Below are 19,589 nucleotides of genomic sequence, written 5' to 3'. Positions count from 1 at the left end.
GAGTATCATGGAGATCGTTTCTTAGATTTTATTTCTAAATTAATTTTCTCAATGAAAAAAGTTTGACTGTAGCTCTTGTTTGTACATGTATGTTCGCCATACATTTGTACCTCACAATTAAGGTCAAAATTACAGTTTAGTACATGATTTATATGTACATTTACTGTTTGCTACATATAGCACATGTTCCTGTAATCGGACCAGCCGGTTATTAGGATCAAAACGATCACTTCCCAATGTGGTCCGATAAACTGGAATTGACTGTAGTAACAATAATAATAATAATAAATTAATGCATCACCTTAATAAATACTTCTTTCAGAGCAATTATTTTATTTTTTGGGCTAACACTTTCTCTTAAATTCTATTTATAGGTAATTAAGACACAATAATTAAGACATTTATAAGTCTTATTCTATTTCTATTTATAGGTATACTATTGGCCATGCATCATATGACAGATGACTAAAGACATGTTGATCAACTGAATTTTGTCTTGCTTCTATCTCACACTGATGAAGTTAAGCCTGAACTATATTAGTTTAGTTATTTTTTATACTTACACCAATTTCAGATGCATGCCTATCTGAGCCTCAAAAAAGCAAATTCCCACATATATTTACAGCTTATCTCCAGGGCTGCCTGCCTAGTGCAAAGCTGATCCAGAAACTTTGCAGTCTAGTGCAGTCTCTGCAGATCCTAAATTCCTTTTCCAAGCACCTCCCAAAATTTTACATCTCGGTGCTGTTTCTAAACTCTAAAGATTTTGCCATCCCTTAATTTTGTTGGCAGGTGCTTCCCTAAATTCTAAACATTTTGCTTTCCTTAAATTCTATTCATTAGTTCTGGGCCCAGTCCGGATCTTATCTGAATAACAAATCAGTTACTATCAATTCAGAGAGGACTAAATGTAATTTCTCTGCTAATGATTATTATTTACAAAATCTTCACATCACCACAAAAAACTTTGCAGAGCAGAGCCTAAATGCCTACATAAAAGGTTATCAAGCTTTTTGGTATTCAAATACTAATGAAAATATTGTCCAGACACTGCTGTGCAAGTCATTTCTCAAGTTTCTACATGTTGATAGTAATGCAGTGATTAAAGAAAACAGTACAGTCAAAAGTCTTTAATCCGGACTCGTCGGGACTTTGGCGATTCCGGATTATAGATCATCAGTTTAAATCTGGTAAGATGGCATGCAGCAATTATAAAATTAAAAATATGAAACCGTAATTTATGAAATAAAGAGCAATTATGATCTAAAGGGTATCAAAATTTACAAAAAAAAAAAAAAAAAAAAAAAAATGCTTAATATTTATTTGTTTACTTTATTAAACATTTCTTTCAACGCACGCATGCGAAAAGCATACATTATGCATAGTCGAAATTAGAAAATTGCAACCAGAAAACTATTTGATGTGTATTCATGGTATTTATAATGATGAGGAAATTGATTTAAATCGTATCGGAGTACATCGAGATGAAACATTACATTTAGTAAGGAATTATAAGCCAAATAAAATAAAAACATCTGCCCTGAAGATAAGGATAGTGCTGACAGATCAACTTCCAGTTCATTGCGCGGCGCGACTCCCCCCCCCCACGCAGAGCAGGCTGAAATTGATAAACAGATTTTGGAATGGTTAGAGAAACAAAGGAGCCTTTATCCATTTTTTGCAGCAATTCCACTTTTTGTTTGATGGACATCGAAACATGCTTTCCCTCTGTAGATCCTTTTGCAGCTCCAGCATTGGATAGTACTGCTCCAGCATCAGACAGCATCGGATTATATGCTCCAGCATATAATGACGAGGAATTTGATTTAAATCATATCAAAGATGGAGTACATCAAGATGAAATACTACATTTAGTAAGGAATTATAAGCCTTTTTGTATGATGGACATCGAAAGATGCTTTCCCTCTGTAGATCCTTTTGCAGCTCCAGCATCGGACAGCATCGGATTATATGCTCCAGCATATAATGACGAGGAATTTGATTTAAATCATATCAAAGATGGAGTACATCAAGACGAAATACTACATTTAGTAAGGAATTATAACCAGTTCATTGCGCGCTGCAATGCCCCCCCCCCCGTGCAGAGCAGGGTGAAATTGATAAACAGATTTTGGAATGGTTAGAGAAACAAAGGAGCCTTTATCCCTTTTTTGCAGCAATTCCACTTTTTGTTTGATGGACATCGAAACATGCTTTCCCTCTGTAGATCCTTTTGCAGCTCCAGCATCGGAAATTCTATTTGACATAATTGAAAGTTCCAACTTACTTTTATAAAACTGCTCTAACAGTCTGCAAAAAATAATAAGCCGGATCCAATTCGAAGATTAAAGAACAACGCAATCTGCAACATTAACTGAAATAGATAATTAGATAATTTTAGCTTAGCTTACACCATCCGTTATACATTAAATGTGCATGCGTTAACGTATTATGTGCATGCGTAAAGGTATTACGCGCATGCATCAATGCATAATGTGTTGACACATGCGCAGAAAGTTTGCAGATTTGAGGTCCGGATTATAGATCATTCTGGATTATGGGTGTCCGGATTAACGACTTTTGAATGTAATAAATAATGATGCATCAGGGATATAAAATATTCAGTAGATTTAAGATCAACAATGTTTTGATGCAGAATATTTTTGTATGAGATGTATGCCAAGCAAAAAGGCAAGAGTAAAATTATTGATCACACACATTTATGCTAACTAAATGATTGTGTCTTCAATATGGAGGCATTATATTGAGTGTTGATGAGAATCATGACATGTTTTAGTATGAAAAAATATTGAATGAACATGCATAAAGCATACACAAAATGTTTCTTAAAAAAATAAATAAAAAAAGCTAGTTGCTGTTGCGATTTTTAGATCATTTCAAAATATTGGATATCTGGATTTCAGACTTCGTACTGTATATATAATTGAAATAATACTGATAAATAATTTAATACCAGAATATACCACGTTAGGTGCATTTGCATGTGATGCATGTTGATGCAAAAATACTTAAAACAAGATTATAATACATAAAACTTAGGTGGCATAAACATCTAAATTTAGAACAGCATATAAATAAATCTGTACCTTTGTATCTTATAAAATAATTAACAAATGTCTAAACAATTTACCGCAACTTCTGGCAGTGATGAAAGTGTTGCTTTCAATTGATCAGGAGCAGGCAGGTTTTCAGGCAAATAAAGTGCTCGTGACAATAACAGTAAAGACGGAGGAATCTGTTCGTTTAAACTTAGTTCTAGCCACTGCTGTAGCTGTGAACGCAGACGATCTTCAGGTATACCTAAAGCTCTCATGCCTCTTGCTCTACAAGCTGCTTGAGCCTCAGACACTGTTAGACTGTCTATTCCTTCTTTCATAATCATCTGAAGATAAAATCAGTATGATTAATGTTTAGTGCCAGCACAAATTTATAACCAAGTAACTAATTACATGTGTTCAAAGATATATTAAGAAAGATGACAGAAAATGATCCCAGAATAAATTCAAAATGATAAATATGACTTTACAAATAGAATTCACTGTTTTGAAAACAGTGAACAGAACTTATAAATTATCTGTTGCTGATTTGCAGCAAGCATTCTTTCACTCATTAATGCCTAGAACTGAAATATAATGGTAAAGTGACATCTCACAAGAAAAGCGAAAGTGAAATCTGTGCATAACATGGGAATTATCAAATTATCTGGTGCTGATTTGTAGCAAGCATTCTTTCACTCATTACTGCCTAGAACTGAAATATAATGGTAAAGTGACGTCTCACAAGAAAAGTGAAATCTGTGCATAACATGGGAATTATCAAATTATATGCTGATAAAAAATCATCATTATAAATGAAGGCTGAAAAGTAACAACTAGATGGGAAAACTTTTAGTGAATTGTTTAGTAACAGTCAAATACGGGATGTTATGTACAGAGAGAAAACGTCAGGCTGGAAAAAACTTTATTACCAGACGTGAGACTTTAAGAGACTGGCTTTTTTTCTCACATCTCAGTACACTAAACAGAAAAATATTTCCTAAGACAAAATAACACAGATAAACGACTACAAATGAACTCTTACTTGGTCATCAGCTTTAAGATTCCGCAGCTTCATTCTTAGCTGGAATCTCAAAAAATTTGATGATCCAATTGGTTGCAGTTCTAAAAGCCTACATAGTGCAATAAGTTGAGGTCTTGTTAAGCTATCCAAAGTTATTTCATCTTCAAACAATTTTGAAAATTTGAGAATTTCTTCATTACTTGCTTGTTGGCCAGTAGTTCGTATCTAGAGGGGAAAAGGTTTGATTAACTGACATGTACAAATACATATAAAGGTTTAAAACTGAAGTTGTATATTCACCTTTGTCGTTCCGAATATTTGGTTACATTGAAATTTCAGAATTTAATTAAAAATCAAATTTTTGAATAAAATTTAAATAACATTGAGAATTAACCTTCAAATAAAATAGGATCATCCTGACATTGTGTTCTGGAGTCTTAGTTGAGAATGATCATGAAGCACATTAATTTTCATGTTTTATGTTTGGGTAACAGATAATGAGAATTGCCACAGATGTTAATCTCTGAGGCCAAACACAATGGATGGAACACATCACATATATTAGAAACTAAATCTTTGCAATTCCTATCAACAAGATTATTAATTTGGATAAAACAGCTACCAAAAGAAGATTAGGATTATTTAGATTTAGCAAAGCACCTGAGGGTTATCATTGCGTAAGTGGAAAGCCTTTTTAAATGAAAGTGGCTCATATTCACGTTTACACATGGGAAAATCCACACAAACTCCTATGCAGCCAGCATGTTTCCTGGGGTTTTAACCCAGTTAAAACTCCTACTGCTCTGCCACACGTGGACTCTCACAGAATGCAACATCTTACTCAGACAGAAGCTGTTACCCCTCATAGAGATTTCAGTTATATAAATATCATCCAGACTTTAATATAGATAATCATTTCAGAGAGAGTAGCTTGAGATACAATGTGCCAGATACGACAAACTGAGTGGTCTTCATGAAGGGTGCATATTACAACCCTCCAGTGCCCAATATAACAGAATAAAAATAGGTTGGAAGAGCAGACTAATTACATAATTACATCATGCTGTTGACATTACAAATGTTGTCCTGAAATGTGATGTCACATGATGTCTTATTAACACTTTGAAATCCAGACCCTTCGCTAACCTGTATCCTCAAAATACCAGACCGCCCGAAATAGTTTTCCAGTTTCAGTGCAATTTCCTCCCCTCCCCGTCCATTAACGCAGAAAATAGGTGTGAAGATTTTCAGTGACATCCTTTGTACTTTCTAATAAATATTCAATTAGCCTTTGACCCCGTTCTTTATAAAACTATTCTGACGGTCAGACCAACAAGCATTTCCGGCTTTGTTATGATCATGACTGAGATATTGTTTATTTCCGTTATTTTTATAGGAAGAAATAAATTGTTTAAAAATAAATATAATCCTTAAATTTTTAAACTGCTCTTTTATTGCTGTTTAAAGCTTAAAAGCACACTGTACCACAAAAGAATCAACAACGAAATGTCACGATCAACCAACAGATAAGAAACCTCTTAGGACTAGCTGTCTGCAACAAACTGACACAATGCATTTGGGGAAACTGCACCTGCTACTGCATACCTTAGGAGGAGGGAAGAAAACAAGATTACAATCTTGGCTGTTTTCGGGCGGTTGTGGTTGTTTCAATGTAGGGCCCTGTCGGGCGGATTGGATGTGAAGGAGTTAAAGTATGACCTTGGCTTGCTTAAATGAGCATGATAAGAAAATAAATCTTAGAATGTTGGTTACATTATGTTGCGATAAGAAGTCCAATCAAAGATGCCCAACTCCTTCTAGATAGTTTAGTTTGAGTCAGATTTCATGTGCAGGTTTGTTTATTATCAGATACTTGTAAGCCACAGACAACTGATGTGAAGCACATCTAAACACAAAAGACTACATGTGAAGTTGGCCATCATACTAAATTTGCTGGAACAAACGTCATTACAAGCATTACTGACAATGCACATTGTTTACTAGTTAAGTCAGGAAAGGAAAAGCTTTTTTACAAAATAATCTTTCTTCAGATGAACATCTCACTACATGAAGATATCTTGCAGCCAAGAATGGTCAAAAGAAATGTAACTGTGCTATTTGCACAAGTAAGTTTACCGTTACATTCTACAGCTCTTCCCCAGATGTCAAGTAAGATTATGCTACTGAACTGTAAGTTCTAGAAGATAATGGCACCAATATTTGATTGTTGCAATCTATGCATCAAATGAAGGCCAACTGGCCATTGATACAACCTCTCTGTGTTCCTCATATATGCTCAAATTTGATGACAAGGCACCCTTAAAGTTCTTAGAAATATTTACGAATTTAATCCATGGTAGATGAATACTGCATATACCTGGTGCAGTTATAGTAACATATGGAAAATTCTTTTTTTTTTTTTTTTCCATCTGCAAAGAGTTAATCACCTATTTCAATTGCTTCTAGAGTCAAGTTTTGATTGAGACATATTTCTGCTCTCTTTGAATCACATTTCCCATGTACTATGGTATGGCACTGTTTAGTCTCTAGCCCTGACTATATAAATATTTTTCTATTAAATAACCAGAGGATTTCATTCAGATGAAAAGAACTTCTGGGTGTGCCTCCCCCCTTTTTAAAGTTTTGTTTTCTTTTTAGAATGTTCAAAGTTTAGATACCTTTTCAAAGAACATTACAAATTCCTTTGCAGTGTGTGAATGTGAGTCACCTTTGGACTGCAATGCCATTTCATCTAGGGTATCCTGAAGAAATTTTGCCATCTCAATTTTGACTTTTAATTGTTTTTTAAACTTCATCTCCTATAAGACATTAAACAAATATTATAAATATAACAATATACTACAACTATAAATAATCTCAAACAATTTAGTAAGTTACTGCATTAGATGATATGGTAAATAAGTTACACATATTAAATTCCTCTCATCATTACATAATTTCACAGAAAAAGAAAGAATTTAAATTCACTGGAAAAATTTGGGGTAAAATCCTCAATTTTCATATTAGGCATGTCATTAAATATGACAGTAAAAATAGTATACTAATAAATGGGGATAGTATTACACATATTTAATTGGTAGTTACCTTTATATATTAACAATGGACGACAAAGTACAAACAAACAATTTTGTCTGATAAAGAAGTTTTTATGAAAATAGACACCGACAACTTGTTTGGTACATGCAAACAACATTTTCATACAGGCATTAGATGCAATCTGCAATACAGGAGCAATACTTGCACCATATTCATTAGACATAAACTACTTAAATGTAAATCCTATTTTTTTATTTTGAGAAGTGAATTCCTTCATAAAACGAGGATCATATTTTTACTTTCAAATGTAGTTTTTTATCAATGGATAATAATATATTAGCTGTACTTAATCGCTCTTGTATATGGATTGCTCTGATAGTAACTTGCTTAACTTTTTGTAATACTGAAAAGATTGTTCTTTTGGTGCTGTAGTGATTGAATGAATGAAGAAAATTTTAAGTTTCACTCATTAGGTTATGAACATTGCTGCACTTCATATATATTGCCAATCGCCACCCGCCACTAAACATATACAGGTTTAGTTTAAAATTCAGGGAAAGAATACAGAGAAACCAACTCATTCTTAATTTTTATACATAAAATAATTTGCAGTACGGGCTGGCACTTAATTATCAATCTTCAAGAAAATAACTTTCATATCTCTTCATTCAGAAAAATCATAAGTTTGAGCTTAGTAACAGAACCAAACATTTGAGATAGTTGACTGGAAAAATTAAGTATAACCTCAAAATACAATCACATGACTTAATATTGATTACTACAGATTCTCAATTCATTTGCCTCTTGTAAGTTATCCTTTTCCCACACTTTCAAATCCATTTTTGTAAGAGAACAGTGCAAATGTTGAAATTTTGCTATCTTTTTATCAGAGTAAGCAATATTACAGGTATACTTTTTTCTGTAAAATTGCGAAAACGCAGCAGTGGCAAAACATTTTTGGGGAAAAAACCCTGTGAACAACACAGCTGTTAACATCCAGTAAAAAAATTTAATGAATAAATGAGTCTGGGATATGGATATGAAAATTGCAATGATCTTCAAAAAACAAATTCCTTTTTCATTCTTAGTCCTACGTTAACAAGCCTTGAATAAAGGCTCCATTGAGTAAATATGGCTCTACATATTGTTTTCTACATAAATTCATTTAACAGCATGAGTTCTTCTAGAAGCAACAGTTAAAAATACACAGTATTTGCAAAATTACAAGCAAAATAATGTAAATTTAAAATATGCAGTAAGAATAGGTGAAAGTGGCTTAATGATGTTTATTCTGGATTTGCAGTCCAATTATTTGCCAAACTACAACTGCTGCTTCATTATAAATTTCTCCTACAAATTTTCATTTCAATTTTGTAACATGCTCATGCAGTACTTCGGTTTATACGTACATGAATATTTTTAGAAGTTTTCCTTTATCATTCACATATCTGAAGTAGGTGAATACCTGATTGATTGACTGGGTCTGCTGCTTCATTTATGACTAAAAAAAAAAAAAAGAACTGAGAAGGCAGCATTTCTTTCATTTTTTTTTTTACAGCCTAGATAAGAGTTGTTCAAATGCAATTCATACGACTGAAAATAAAAAGGATACCGTATTCAAAAAGGGACTTTCATTTAGGAGATTCAAAAACTCATCTTTAGACTGACTAAGAAAAATTAATATTGAATGCAATTTCTTTTATTTATGGAACCAGTACATTCAACATGTCTCGTAAGTAGGATTTTTTTTTTAAAACCCAAACCAAAGAGCACAAATAATCTGTTAATCACTCAAAAAATTTCCTCCTATTTAAAATAATTAGATGTTTTCATTTGTTAATGTAACTGAAAATTATTCTTGATTGCTTTTGTCAAAAGCTTTAAATTAGCTACCATATGACTCAGAGACTTCATATACCTTGAAACTGATGCTGCTAAAACAAACTGTTAAATCCATTCTTAGGCCACATATTTTTTCTATCAGAGCATCAAACAACAGACTAGCTTCATAACATGGTACGGTACGCAGCTAATTTCCTAGTACAGCACAGTTTTAAAATGTTTTACATATTTTTTCACTCTAATGTTAACTAAACAAATTAATTGAGAAAACATTTCATTTCAACCACTTTTTGTTTTTCATAGAAAAATCAAAAGCTAAATGGCTTTCTAAATTATTCCGCACATCATATCTGTTTCATTATTGGATGTGTATAATATAGTTATAGAAAAAGGTCCAGTATTCAATGTTACATGTTTAATACAATGTCTTAATGGAAAATTAAGGAATTCAGATATAAAATAAACCAGATTTAAATAATTTTATTTAGCAGTAAAACTTCAAATTGAAAAATTATATTGGCATAGTCAAAAAATTATTACAGATTGCACTAAATTTAATGACACAACATTCACTCATTTTTTGTAGCTCTAAGGCTGCTATCACACATCCATTTGTTTTGGATGTACAACTGTTTGAAACAATTTTTACATTCTCCATTACCTGGTCCTCCATTACAAACAAGCTGATAGCTGATTGTTTGAAAACAAACTTGCAGTTTTTTCGAAATGAAGGGAAAAAAAAAATCGCAAAAGTAAACCAGCCAGAAAAATTGTCCAAAACAGTTGTTTGTATGAAACAAATGTATGTGTGATATAGGCCTAAGACTGCTGGATTCAGACTAGTCAAAATTTGTGATTTTATCATTTTTTTTTGGATTAACAAGTATTCCTTCTCCATACACCAGCTTTTCTTTCAGTTTCTCAAAGGTAGAATATGTATGTTAAACTCAACCACACTCAATTTTTGTGACACTGACATAGCCCATTAAACTAAATACATTTTTTAAGGGAACAGAAGAGAGTTAAAGTTTAAAGGAAAGAAATATGTGCACACCACTTGCACTGGTTATTTACTTTTTTTGGTCATGAATGAGACAAATTTCAAAGCATACATAATTTTGGGAGGGGGAAAACTGATGCCCTGCACTTCTAGAACAATTCTTTTTGCACTGAATTCTTTAACACCAAAGAAAATGACTTGTAGCAAATGTAGATAAATTATATTAGAAATCAATTTTTTAATAAGTTTAATTTTAGATATATGTTAAGATGTCACTGATAGTCAAATAATGTTTTTTTGCAGAGGACTAAACTCCTAATTATTTCATCAGTTTCCTTAGTATAACATCATTTCAAAATTTGTCTTCAAGTACGTACATCCCTTGAGACTGCAATGTTAATATTCTAATCAGCTGCATCACCATTCAGCACATAAAAATCTCCTCAGATACTTTGTTCACAGACATTCAATTAAAATACCATAAAATCTAACCTTGGAAAATAGTTTTAAAATGAGACACAAAATTCATATTAGTTTCCATGTTATCAATAAAACAAAACCAACTAAGCTTTAGAAGATTTTTTTAGGGAGAAAAAGATTAAAAAGTACCTTTTCAGATATTGTTTGAAACGTTGATGGTAACATTGCTGGAAATAACTTCAGGAACACCGGCAAAAGAAGCTCCATAAACGGAACTATGATAAATACAGAAAAGGGAACCAATCGAAATAAATCTGATACAGTTCTAACAAGCTAAAAGGGGGAAAAAAGCTTTAATATTATTTGGAAACAATTTTGGATTAAATATCAAATGCATTTTGGAGTTTAAATATATTCAAAATATTATAATAATTTACATATATATTAAAAAATTTCAGAGTTTGACTTATTTACAAAAATTTGAAGATTTTGATAACCATGAAGAGATTTAAAAAAATACATAATGCTAAAAAAATAAAAATATACACTGGTGTGCAAAAATTAAGAATGAGATGGTTTTATCAATATAACGTTATGCAAAAGCTTTCCAAATCAACAAAAATAATACCATAAGATACTCAAGATGTAAGAACGTGGGTAATGTAAGCATAACTTCCCAAAAAAGAAATCAAAATGATAGAAAGGAAGTTTACTGAAAAAAGAGCATAGAGCATAATGCAACAGAAGGCTGAAACATCCATGTGACAGATATCCAGAAAGAAACATCAAGCCTTTAGTCGAATATATGATCTCCCCTGACTGCAGTGCAGGTTTCATATCATTTGCCCATGCTGAATATGAGGCTGTCAATGAGCTGTTGAGGCACTGCTGTCCATTCCTCTTGTAGGACCAAGTGCAGCTCCAGAAACATTACAGCCACGCATCTCCCTACAAAGTTTCATACATGCTCAATGGGATTTAGATTCAGAGACATTGTCGGTCAATAAATGTATTCAATATCCTCACTCTCCAACAGCAGCTGTGTGACGAGGTAGAGTGTTGTCGTCCATGAAGTGGAACTGAGGACCCATAGCACTTCTGAAAAGATGCATGTAAGGAAAAAGAACTTCATTACAATAGCAGTCCCCAGTGACTGAACCTCCTTGGAAGATGTGAAGGTTGGTACAGCTACCAAGTGATAACTCCCCCAAACGAGAACTCAATGATCTCCAAACCGGTCCCTTTTAATGATGCTGAAGAGGTTATTGGGTGTTCCCCTCTCTCTCCAAATGTGTATGTGTCTAGAATCGCAACTCGGACTAAATCTGCTCTCATCCGTAAACAGTATTCGATCCCATTAATTAGCTGCCCAATTCTGGAGTTCCCTGCATCACAGAAAATGGTATCTCTGATGAGCATTCTTTAATGGTATACACTGTACAGGTCATTGTGCAAACAGACCACCAGTTTGCGGCCTCCTGTCCATGGTAAAATGCAATATCAGTCATCTAATCGCCTGTTCCATGCATCTTGCGATTTCTCCCACTATTTGCTGACTGTTTCTTCTTGCCTATAGAGCAATATACTGGTCATCTGCTGCTGTAGTTGCTCATGGACAACCACTGCTAAACCAGTACAGCTGTTCCTGTAGTTTGAAATGCTCTTCAAAGTCGTGAAACAATAAATACTATGAGCAATTCTAAACTCCACAGCTACACTTGTCACACTTCAAACTTCTTCAGTCTTTCCAATGCTTCCACCTTGGGTAAAAGTACCCAGATGTCATCTACCAGATTTATTCTTCAACATTTCACACTTATGCAGCAACTCAACATCATTTAAACTGATATATGCTGTGCAATGGCTTCCCCAAAATGCTGAGCTCACACCTCCAACAATCTTTACATCCCTCCAATTCTCCTCCATTACGTCTAGCTGCATATATGTGCAGCTATGTACATCTAGCTGTACATATGTGCCTGCTAATGTACCTGACCCTAGTCGATCTCCTGATTAGTCTTTTAGTTCGCTCTGCCTCTTTGTTTCACTGATATGGTAATTTTTCAACTTCGTCTTAATTTTTGCACACCAATGTACACAAAGTCAATTATTTTTTCTTTACAAATACAAATTTTATACTCCATAAAAAGGTATTATACAACACTGATCAAAGTAAATTATTTCTTCTTTACAAATACAAATTTCATGCTCCATAACACGGTGTTATACAACTTAGTTCAATCAATGCATACTGGTACGAACTATATACACTGTTGCGACATAAGTAAACTTCACAAAAATTCAGTGTGGACTCCACAAACATTTTTATGCCCAATCTTATTACTAAGAATGTAGAGAAGAGAGATTTACTTGTTATAATTATCTTAATGGAATATGCGTTTCATGACTAAGGACCGATTGTGAGTATGCAAATGATGAAAGAAAGCTCCACTCCCTTTACTTCAAGTAACAAGAATTAATGCAAATTGTAAATATTTTTTTGTACACAGCAATGTTCAAACTAAATTTGATGCACAATGAAAAACTATTACAGAAATATAATAAATGAAAGATGAAATTTTGGAGATTAACATCACTTTAGAACTCCTACTTATGAGAAGTTTTATTTTTTAAATGTATTTAAAATTTTTTCATGACAAAAACAACATGCTTTACATTTGTCTTCATTTGCTCAAATGATTCTACAAGTAACTATAATTATCATAATCTGGTAATTGCTTGTAAAGTTAGCCCCCCCCCAATTGATTAATTGTCTGATCAATTATTTGCTTATAAAATGAAAGAAAACATTAAGAAATATGCATTTTTACTTGGATTTCAGAAGTTTACAATACCTTACATTTCTTTTCCTTTCTATGCATGTAGCTCACCATACATGTATAAGAAACAATTTTACTACAAAAATCACTTAAAAACGTCCTGACTTAACAATTACTAAAAAAAAAAAAAAAAGTAGGATGAAAAATCTGAACTGAGTGAATATATACATACTTGTTTATGTTCTCTCCTGGTAAGTTCACCTCCATGTAGTATCTTCCACATTAACCTTGTTGAGACTTTTAAGTCGATGAACAATAACCGGAACCCATGATAATAATGTACAAACTCATCCCAGATTCTTTTTCCCAATGAACGCTTAGGAGCAGGAGATACAGAAACAGGCTCTTTCAGGGAAGGTTTTGATTTCAATACTTCTTCTTTTAAGACCTTTACTGTCTCTTCTACTTTTGAAGGCTCTTTTGATTTAAGATTAACTGCAGAATGCACACTACGCAGACCAGCTGGATACTGAATAGCAAATGTTGTATAATAGTGTGGGACTGCTGAAGTTTTCTTTACAACAGTTGAAAGATGATATTGTTTCACGGTTGAACTACATTTTAATATGTTGGCCATAGAAAATGAACATGATGTGGATGATATGGATATTCGCTGAAGTCTTGTGCACATTATGGTACTGAGGACTTTATGCTGCATTTTGTAAAGTAATCTAAAGGTAAAAGGAAAAAAATAAAATTTATTTAAATTTATTTTTATGCGGTTTTAAATATATAAAAAACTCTTCCATAATAATTAAAGTTTAATATATTAAAAAAAATCTCTTCCATTTTGATTTAAACTACTATTTAATTACACATTATTGTATAACATATGGGACAAAAAGCATAATAATTAGAGTTTAATATTTAAAAATCACAGCTCTATTTAGAAAGAAGCACGACCCTGCATGATCTCCATTAATTAAAAAAAACTAAGTTTATTCTCACACAGGGATATTCATTTTGAGCACTTGGGTTTCTAAATGCTTATGTTACCAGTGTTGCATGCATATATGCTCATAATAGTTTGAATGCACACAGAATCGATGATAGCTTGATAAAATTTATTTTCACCAAAAGAAACACTTTATAGTTCTGGAGCTTTCCACATAAGCACATGCACAGCTCTCCTTGGTATCACAGATCACAATCAGTAGTTACACTCCAAACTACTAAGAACGTTAAACATATTACAATGCACAGTGCATCTAAAAGGTGAGGCTTTCATGGCTATCTCAATACTCTGAAGTGAGAAACAACTCAGAGTCACAACAACTGAGAACAGATGCTCTCTCTGGTCTAATAAAGTTTTCCCCTGTCCGCCGAGAAATTTTTAGTTCCGTCCTTTTTTTGAAATTACTAGAAGTTATAACATATTTCTTCCACCTTCCTAGCGTGTAGTGGTTCTGCATGCTGGGCCGGTCCAGAGGTCTGTGGTTCGATTCCCGCCGAAGGCGAATGCTTTTTTTTTCATCTTGCCTGCCTCCAAAAATACCTAATGTCTCTACAGTGACGCCCGAACTAAAAGGGTGTTGGATGATGATTCTAATCATCCAGGATTTGCCGATTGGGTCCTCTAAAAACCCCAGTTGCCCTTTAAAAGGGGGAGTATATAAGGTATTTCTCTCGCCTTTCTAGCGTGCCTTTGTGGTGTAGTGGTTCTGCACACTGGGCCGGTAATACAGAGGTCCATTGGTTCGATTTCTGGTGAAGGCGGTTGCTAATTTTTCATCTTGCCTGCTTCCAAATTAACCTAGTGTTTGTACAAAGGTATATACAGTCCCAAGTTACATATAAGGATCAGCTATGGTTACAGTTAGGGAACAATTATAGTTATTCAATTACAGTTACATAGGGACTAGACCAAGATGTTGCCAAGTTTGGTGACTTTTGGTGATTTCTTGCCAAATCTGGTGACAAAAATTAGTCACCAAAACCATAGCCAATTTAGCGACTTAGACATTTATCTAAATGTTAAACAGACTTGCCCCTCTAATCTTATTTTTCTGGCACAGCTTCAATCTATTCAGATTTTTTCTTTCTTTTTTTCTTTTTTTTTTTTGTTACATGGCACATAAAATACTACAATTTCAATTATAATTTCCCTAAAATTATTTATGTACGTACAAAATTTGTAATATCAGGTAAAATTACACAGCTTGTCCATAGAAGTCCTAATGTGGCCTTTATTTTGACAACCACTGGTTGTAAACACATACAAAAATGCTTAAAATAATAAAAATATCCATGCCATGGAATTTAAAATTTAAAATGCATTTCGTACAGAATTACAAAATCTAACTTTCAGTATGGTTCCTCAACACCTATAGTTAGTAAAAGTTTATGACACATTGAAAAAGTGAAGTACAGAATGTTTGACTACCAAATAATGAAAACCGACTACGAAGATACACTTCCTGGAACTGTTCTAAAAAGTGTGAATAAACACTGAAAATGAGCATGCTAGTAAACATAATTAATGAATATATTATAAATGAATGAACACCTACATGAACAGATATAAGCAAATTCTGATTTTGCAAGCATTTATTTTTCATTTTATATTTTCGAATATGGTGATTAAAAAAGCATTATTTTGAGGCTAAGGCTTAGCCTCAAAATTATTATTATTTTGAGCTTATTATTTTGAGGCTAAGGCTTAGCACATAGAATTCATGAAGACTAAGAAACTAGGCAGTTTTAATTCCATTTTTATTTCAATGTTGATGTTTGTAGCCACAATCACTTGGCACTCTACTCGTGCCTATTCAAGAACATTTACATTTTTGATATTGTTGCGATAGGAAGCGAATACAGCAAAATTATGGTTCCAAATTTTTCTTTCTTTTTTACAGGCATTTTATCTGCTTATCCAGTGTTTTAACCGTTATTTATATTTAAAAAAAAAAAAAAAAAATGTACATAGAAGTATAGAAATGCTGATTGCGAAGATACTTGACACTTAGCACATAGAATTCATGAAGACTAAGAAACTAGGCAGTTTTAATTCCATTTTTATTTCAATGTTGATGTTTGTAGCCACAATCACTTGGCACTCTACTCGTGCCTATTCAAGAACATTTACATTTTTGATATTGTTGCGATAGGAAGCGAATACAGCAAAATTATGGTTCGACCGCCTCATCCATGACCATGTGCGCAAACACACATGTGCCATTCGGATCGAATTATTCTTAAAATAGTGCAGAAGGATGGGGGGCCTTTCTTTCTCTCGAGCATATAATTTCTCCATTTCTAGAGGTCTTCACGTAACCTTTCCTGTCGCAGCAAGTAATAATGCCCCTTTTGAAGGCATCTATGTGTTTTGGCAGATTGCCAGCCAAGGTTGCATTTGAAATGGTCGAACTATATCCAATATGACAGGCTGTTAAGAGAAAGGCTTCGGTTTAAGTTCGCAAAGTTTAGATTCCCAATTACTACATCATCAACGTTATGCAAGTCTGGTGGCATAGATTAATCTAGAAATAATGCAGTCCAGAAACGTTATTATTTTTAGAAAGAAGACGGGAGTTAAGGGCTATTATTAATTTATTATTTGAAAGATAGATAGTTTATATTTTACACATTCCCCCGCAATGATCTATAATCCGGACCTCAAAGCTACAAACTTTCTGCGCATGCGTCAACGCATTATGCATTGATGTATAATTATCTAATTATCTATTTCAGTTAATGTTGCAGATTGTTCTTTAATCTTCGAATTGGATCTAGCTTATTATTTTTTGCAGACTGTTAGAGCAGTTTTATAAAAGTAAGTTGGAACTTTCGATTACGTCAAATAGAATTTCCGATGCTGGAGCTGCAAAAGGATCTACAGAAGGAAAGCATGTTTCGATGTCCATCAAACAAAAAGTGGAATTGCTGCAAAAAATGGATAAAGGCTCCTTTGTTTCTCTAACCATTCCAAAATCTGTTTATCAATTTCACCCTGCTCTGCGCGGGAGGGGGGGGGACGTTGCGCCACGCAATGAACTGGAAGTTGATCTGTCAGCACTATCCTTATCTTCAGGGCAGATGTTTTTATTTTATTTGGCTTATAATTCCTTACTAAATGTAATGTTTCATCTCGATGTACTCCGATATGATTTAAATCAATTTCCTCATCATTATAAATACCATGAATACACATCAAATAGTTTTCTGGTTGCAATTTTCTAATTTCGACTATGCATAATGTATACTTTTCGCATGTGTGCGTTGAAAGAAATGTTTAATAAAGTAAACAAATAAATATTAAGCTTTTTTTTTTTTGTAAATTTTGATACCCTTTAGATCATAATTGCTCTTTATTTCATAAATTACGGTTTCATATTTTTAATTTTATAACTGCTGCATGCCATCTTACCAGATTTAAACTGATGATCTATAATCTGGAATCGCCGAAGTCCTGACGAGTCCAGATTAAAGACTTTTGACTGTATATCATAGCTGCCAACCTTGAAATAAGAAAAAACAGGAGTTTGTAGGAGGTTTTCATACTGTGTAACTATGCCACTTGAAACAAGCTACACATTGACTTAAAATACATTCAATAATGCATCAGATAGTATATTTAACTGTTTATAATATGAGTTTGATGTAAAGTGAAGTATATTTAAGTAAATATTCTAAATTATATTTCGTAATTTTTTTACACTTCTATAGAGTAAAATTCTGAATACAGAAGGAAAGCTTTTATTTATCAAAATACTTTTAAATACAGTGAAAATAAAATTATCAATTAATGTACATAATAATGGTGCAGATAAACTCAATAATGTATCATATGTTAATATAAAAGAAAATTAAATACAGACATAAATGATGGAATGCAGTGGCGCAGCTACAGGTTCTACCGCTCTTCTTAATGCACAAACAAATAACTAAATGATGTCAAAATAAATGACACATAGAAATAAATTTAAACTCCATATTAATTTCTGAAGAAAAATTTCAATTCCAGCAGTTTAAGATTTATTGTTTTGCTTGCTTTTTCACTTTCAAAATCCTCAATGACCATATTCTCTTTGATTGCTCCAGTTGCTGTAATGCAGATAGTTTGCAAATTAAACATTTATTGTTCTAAACTACATTCTGAATGATTTCTATTTTGAAAACTTTTCCCACAACTAGCAGTGATTAAAGCAATAGTGAGAAAAGTTCACAAGAATTTTACAATATTTGGAACTTGTTTTAAAGATTGTATTTTAGAATAAATTGTAAAAATTCAAAGGGACCATCTTTCCCCATTTCTGTTTTGTTTTCCCTAGCAATAACAGAAATAAAACTCTTGAAGTACTTCTCTCTCAATAAGGAATTCTTCATGATTAATGTCATTATGATCATAATTTAGTTGATGTTTGTAATTTTCATTCAAAAGTTTCGACTAAGTAAAAAAGCTATAACAAGAGTTTGCACCTGTTGAAATCTTGCGGTGATTTCTTTGAATAATTAATCTTGAGTAAAAGATAACTTTCCCCTCAATTTAATTTGGTATACAACTCAGAATCTCATCATTCTTTACGTGTCTCGAAGACCTGTGCAAAAAATGCTGCCCCCGAACATGCATCGCCGGAGGCGGATCATCACCTCCAATATGTCACTGATCAAACATTCATTGGATCTTCATAGAACTTTTGTTTTACAAATGCTTGCTGAAGATTAACACAATTCGAATCAAATAAAATCTAATAAGAAAAATTATGTTGAAAATCATTAAGGCTGAGAAATGGAGTTTGCATAATTTAAGTTCCATTCAATCAATCAATTTCGTTTATTGTCAGGAAAACTTTCTTTAATAAAAGCTAAAAATTAAAATTTGGTGATCTACCAGGAGGCATGATAAAAAAAACAGGAGTTTCCTATCAAAACTGGGAGTTGGCAGCTACAATATATACATATATAAATATATACATTCTGTTAAAAAAATTCATAGAAAAGTCTTGTTACATCCATAAAACTTGCAGTAAATGGATTTTGTCAAAAAAGAGCATAAGCATACTTTCTACAGAAGAAACATAAACAGCACTATTCATGTTGGTGCACAGAATTAAAGCATCTTTCCTGTCATTGGCACAATACATGAAATTTTAGTTATAACAAATCTAATCATTCATATTTTTATTTTTTGCATGTTAGTCTTATATTTTATGATTTTTAAACTTTGTTTTGGCTCAGACTACATTAACTTTCATTCATGCATAATTTTTTGCTTTCTCTTATGTCAATATACAAGTGAAAGATTACTGTATGTGGTTTAATAAAACTAACTATAACAGAGATTTTACTCATAACAAATTATTCAGCACATTATGAAAGTGCCCATTTTCAAATTTATCTGCTTAAGTCTG

At 32.8% G+C, this 19,589-nt stretch overlaps 1 protein-coding gene across 6 annotated transcripts in view; it reads right to left on the bottom strand.

Annotated features, from left to right (window-relative positions):
* Positions 1 to 19,589, bottom strand: part of Letm1 (Leucine zipper and EF-hand containing transmembrane protein 1) — a 206,036-nt gene that overhangs the window by 165,421 nt on the left and 21,026 nt on the right. For 3 of the 6 annotated variants that reach the window (XM_085809176.1, XM_085809175.1, XM_085809179.1), the window contains exons 2-6: positions 13,412 to 13,910; positions 10,589 to 10,732; positions 6,759 to 6,899; positions 4,102 to 4,305; positions 3,152 to 3,403 (exon numbers count right to left, since the gene is read on the bottom strand). In XM_085809176.1, coding sequence (XP_085665302.1) covers positions 3,152 to 3,403; positions 4,102 to 4,305; positions 6,759 to 6,899; positions 10,589 to 10,732; positions 13,412 to 13,897 — 1,227 coding nt within the window. In that variant the 5' untranslated portion in view covers positions 13,898 to 13,910. Of the gene's footprint in view, positions 1 to 3,151; positions 3,404 to 4,101; positions 4,306 to 6,758; positions 6,900 to 10,588; positions 10,733 to 13,411; positions 13,911 to 17,605; positions 17,697 to 19,589 lie in introns of all 6 variants that reach the window. The other 3 variants (XM_085809177.1, XM_085809178.1, XM_085809180.1) reach the window with 2 other exon arrangements.

This window comes from Stegodyphus dumicola, chromosome X2, assembly GCF_044657685.1.
Source record: "Stegodyphus dumicola isolate Sdum_Otavi_A_Nest chromosome X2, ASM4465768v1".
NCBI lineage: Eukaryota > Metazoa > Arthropoda > Arachnida > Araneae > Eresidae > Stegodyphus > Stegodyphus dumicola.
The sequence above is the reverse complement of the archived record's forward strand: the minus strand, read 5'-3'. Positions and strand labels throughout refer to the sequence as shown.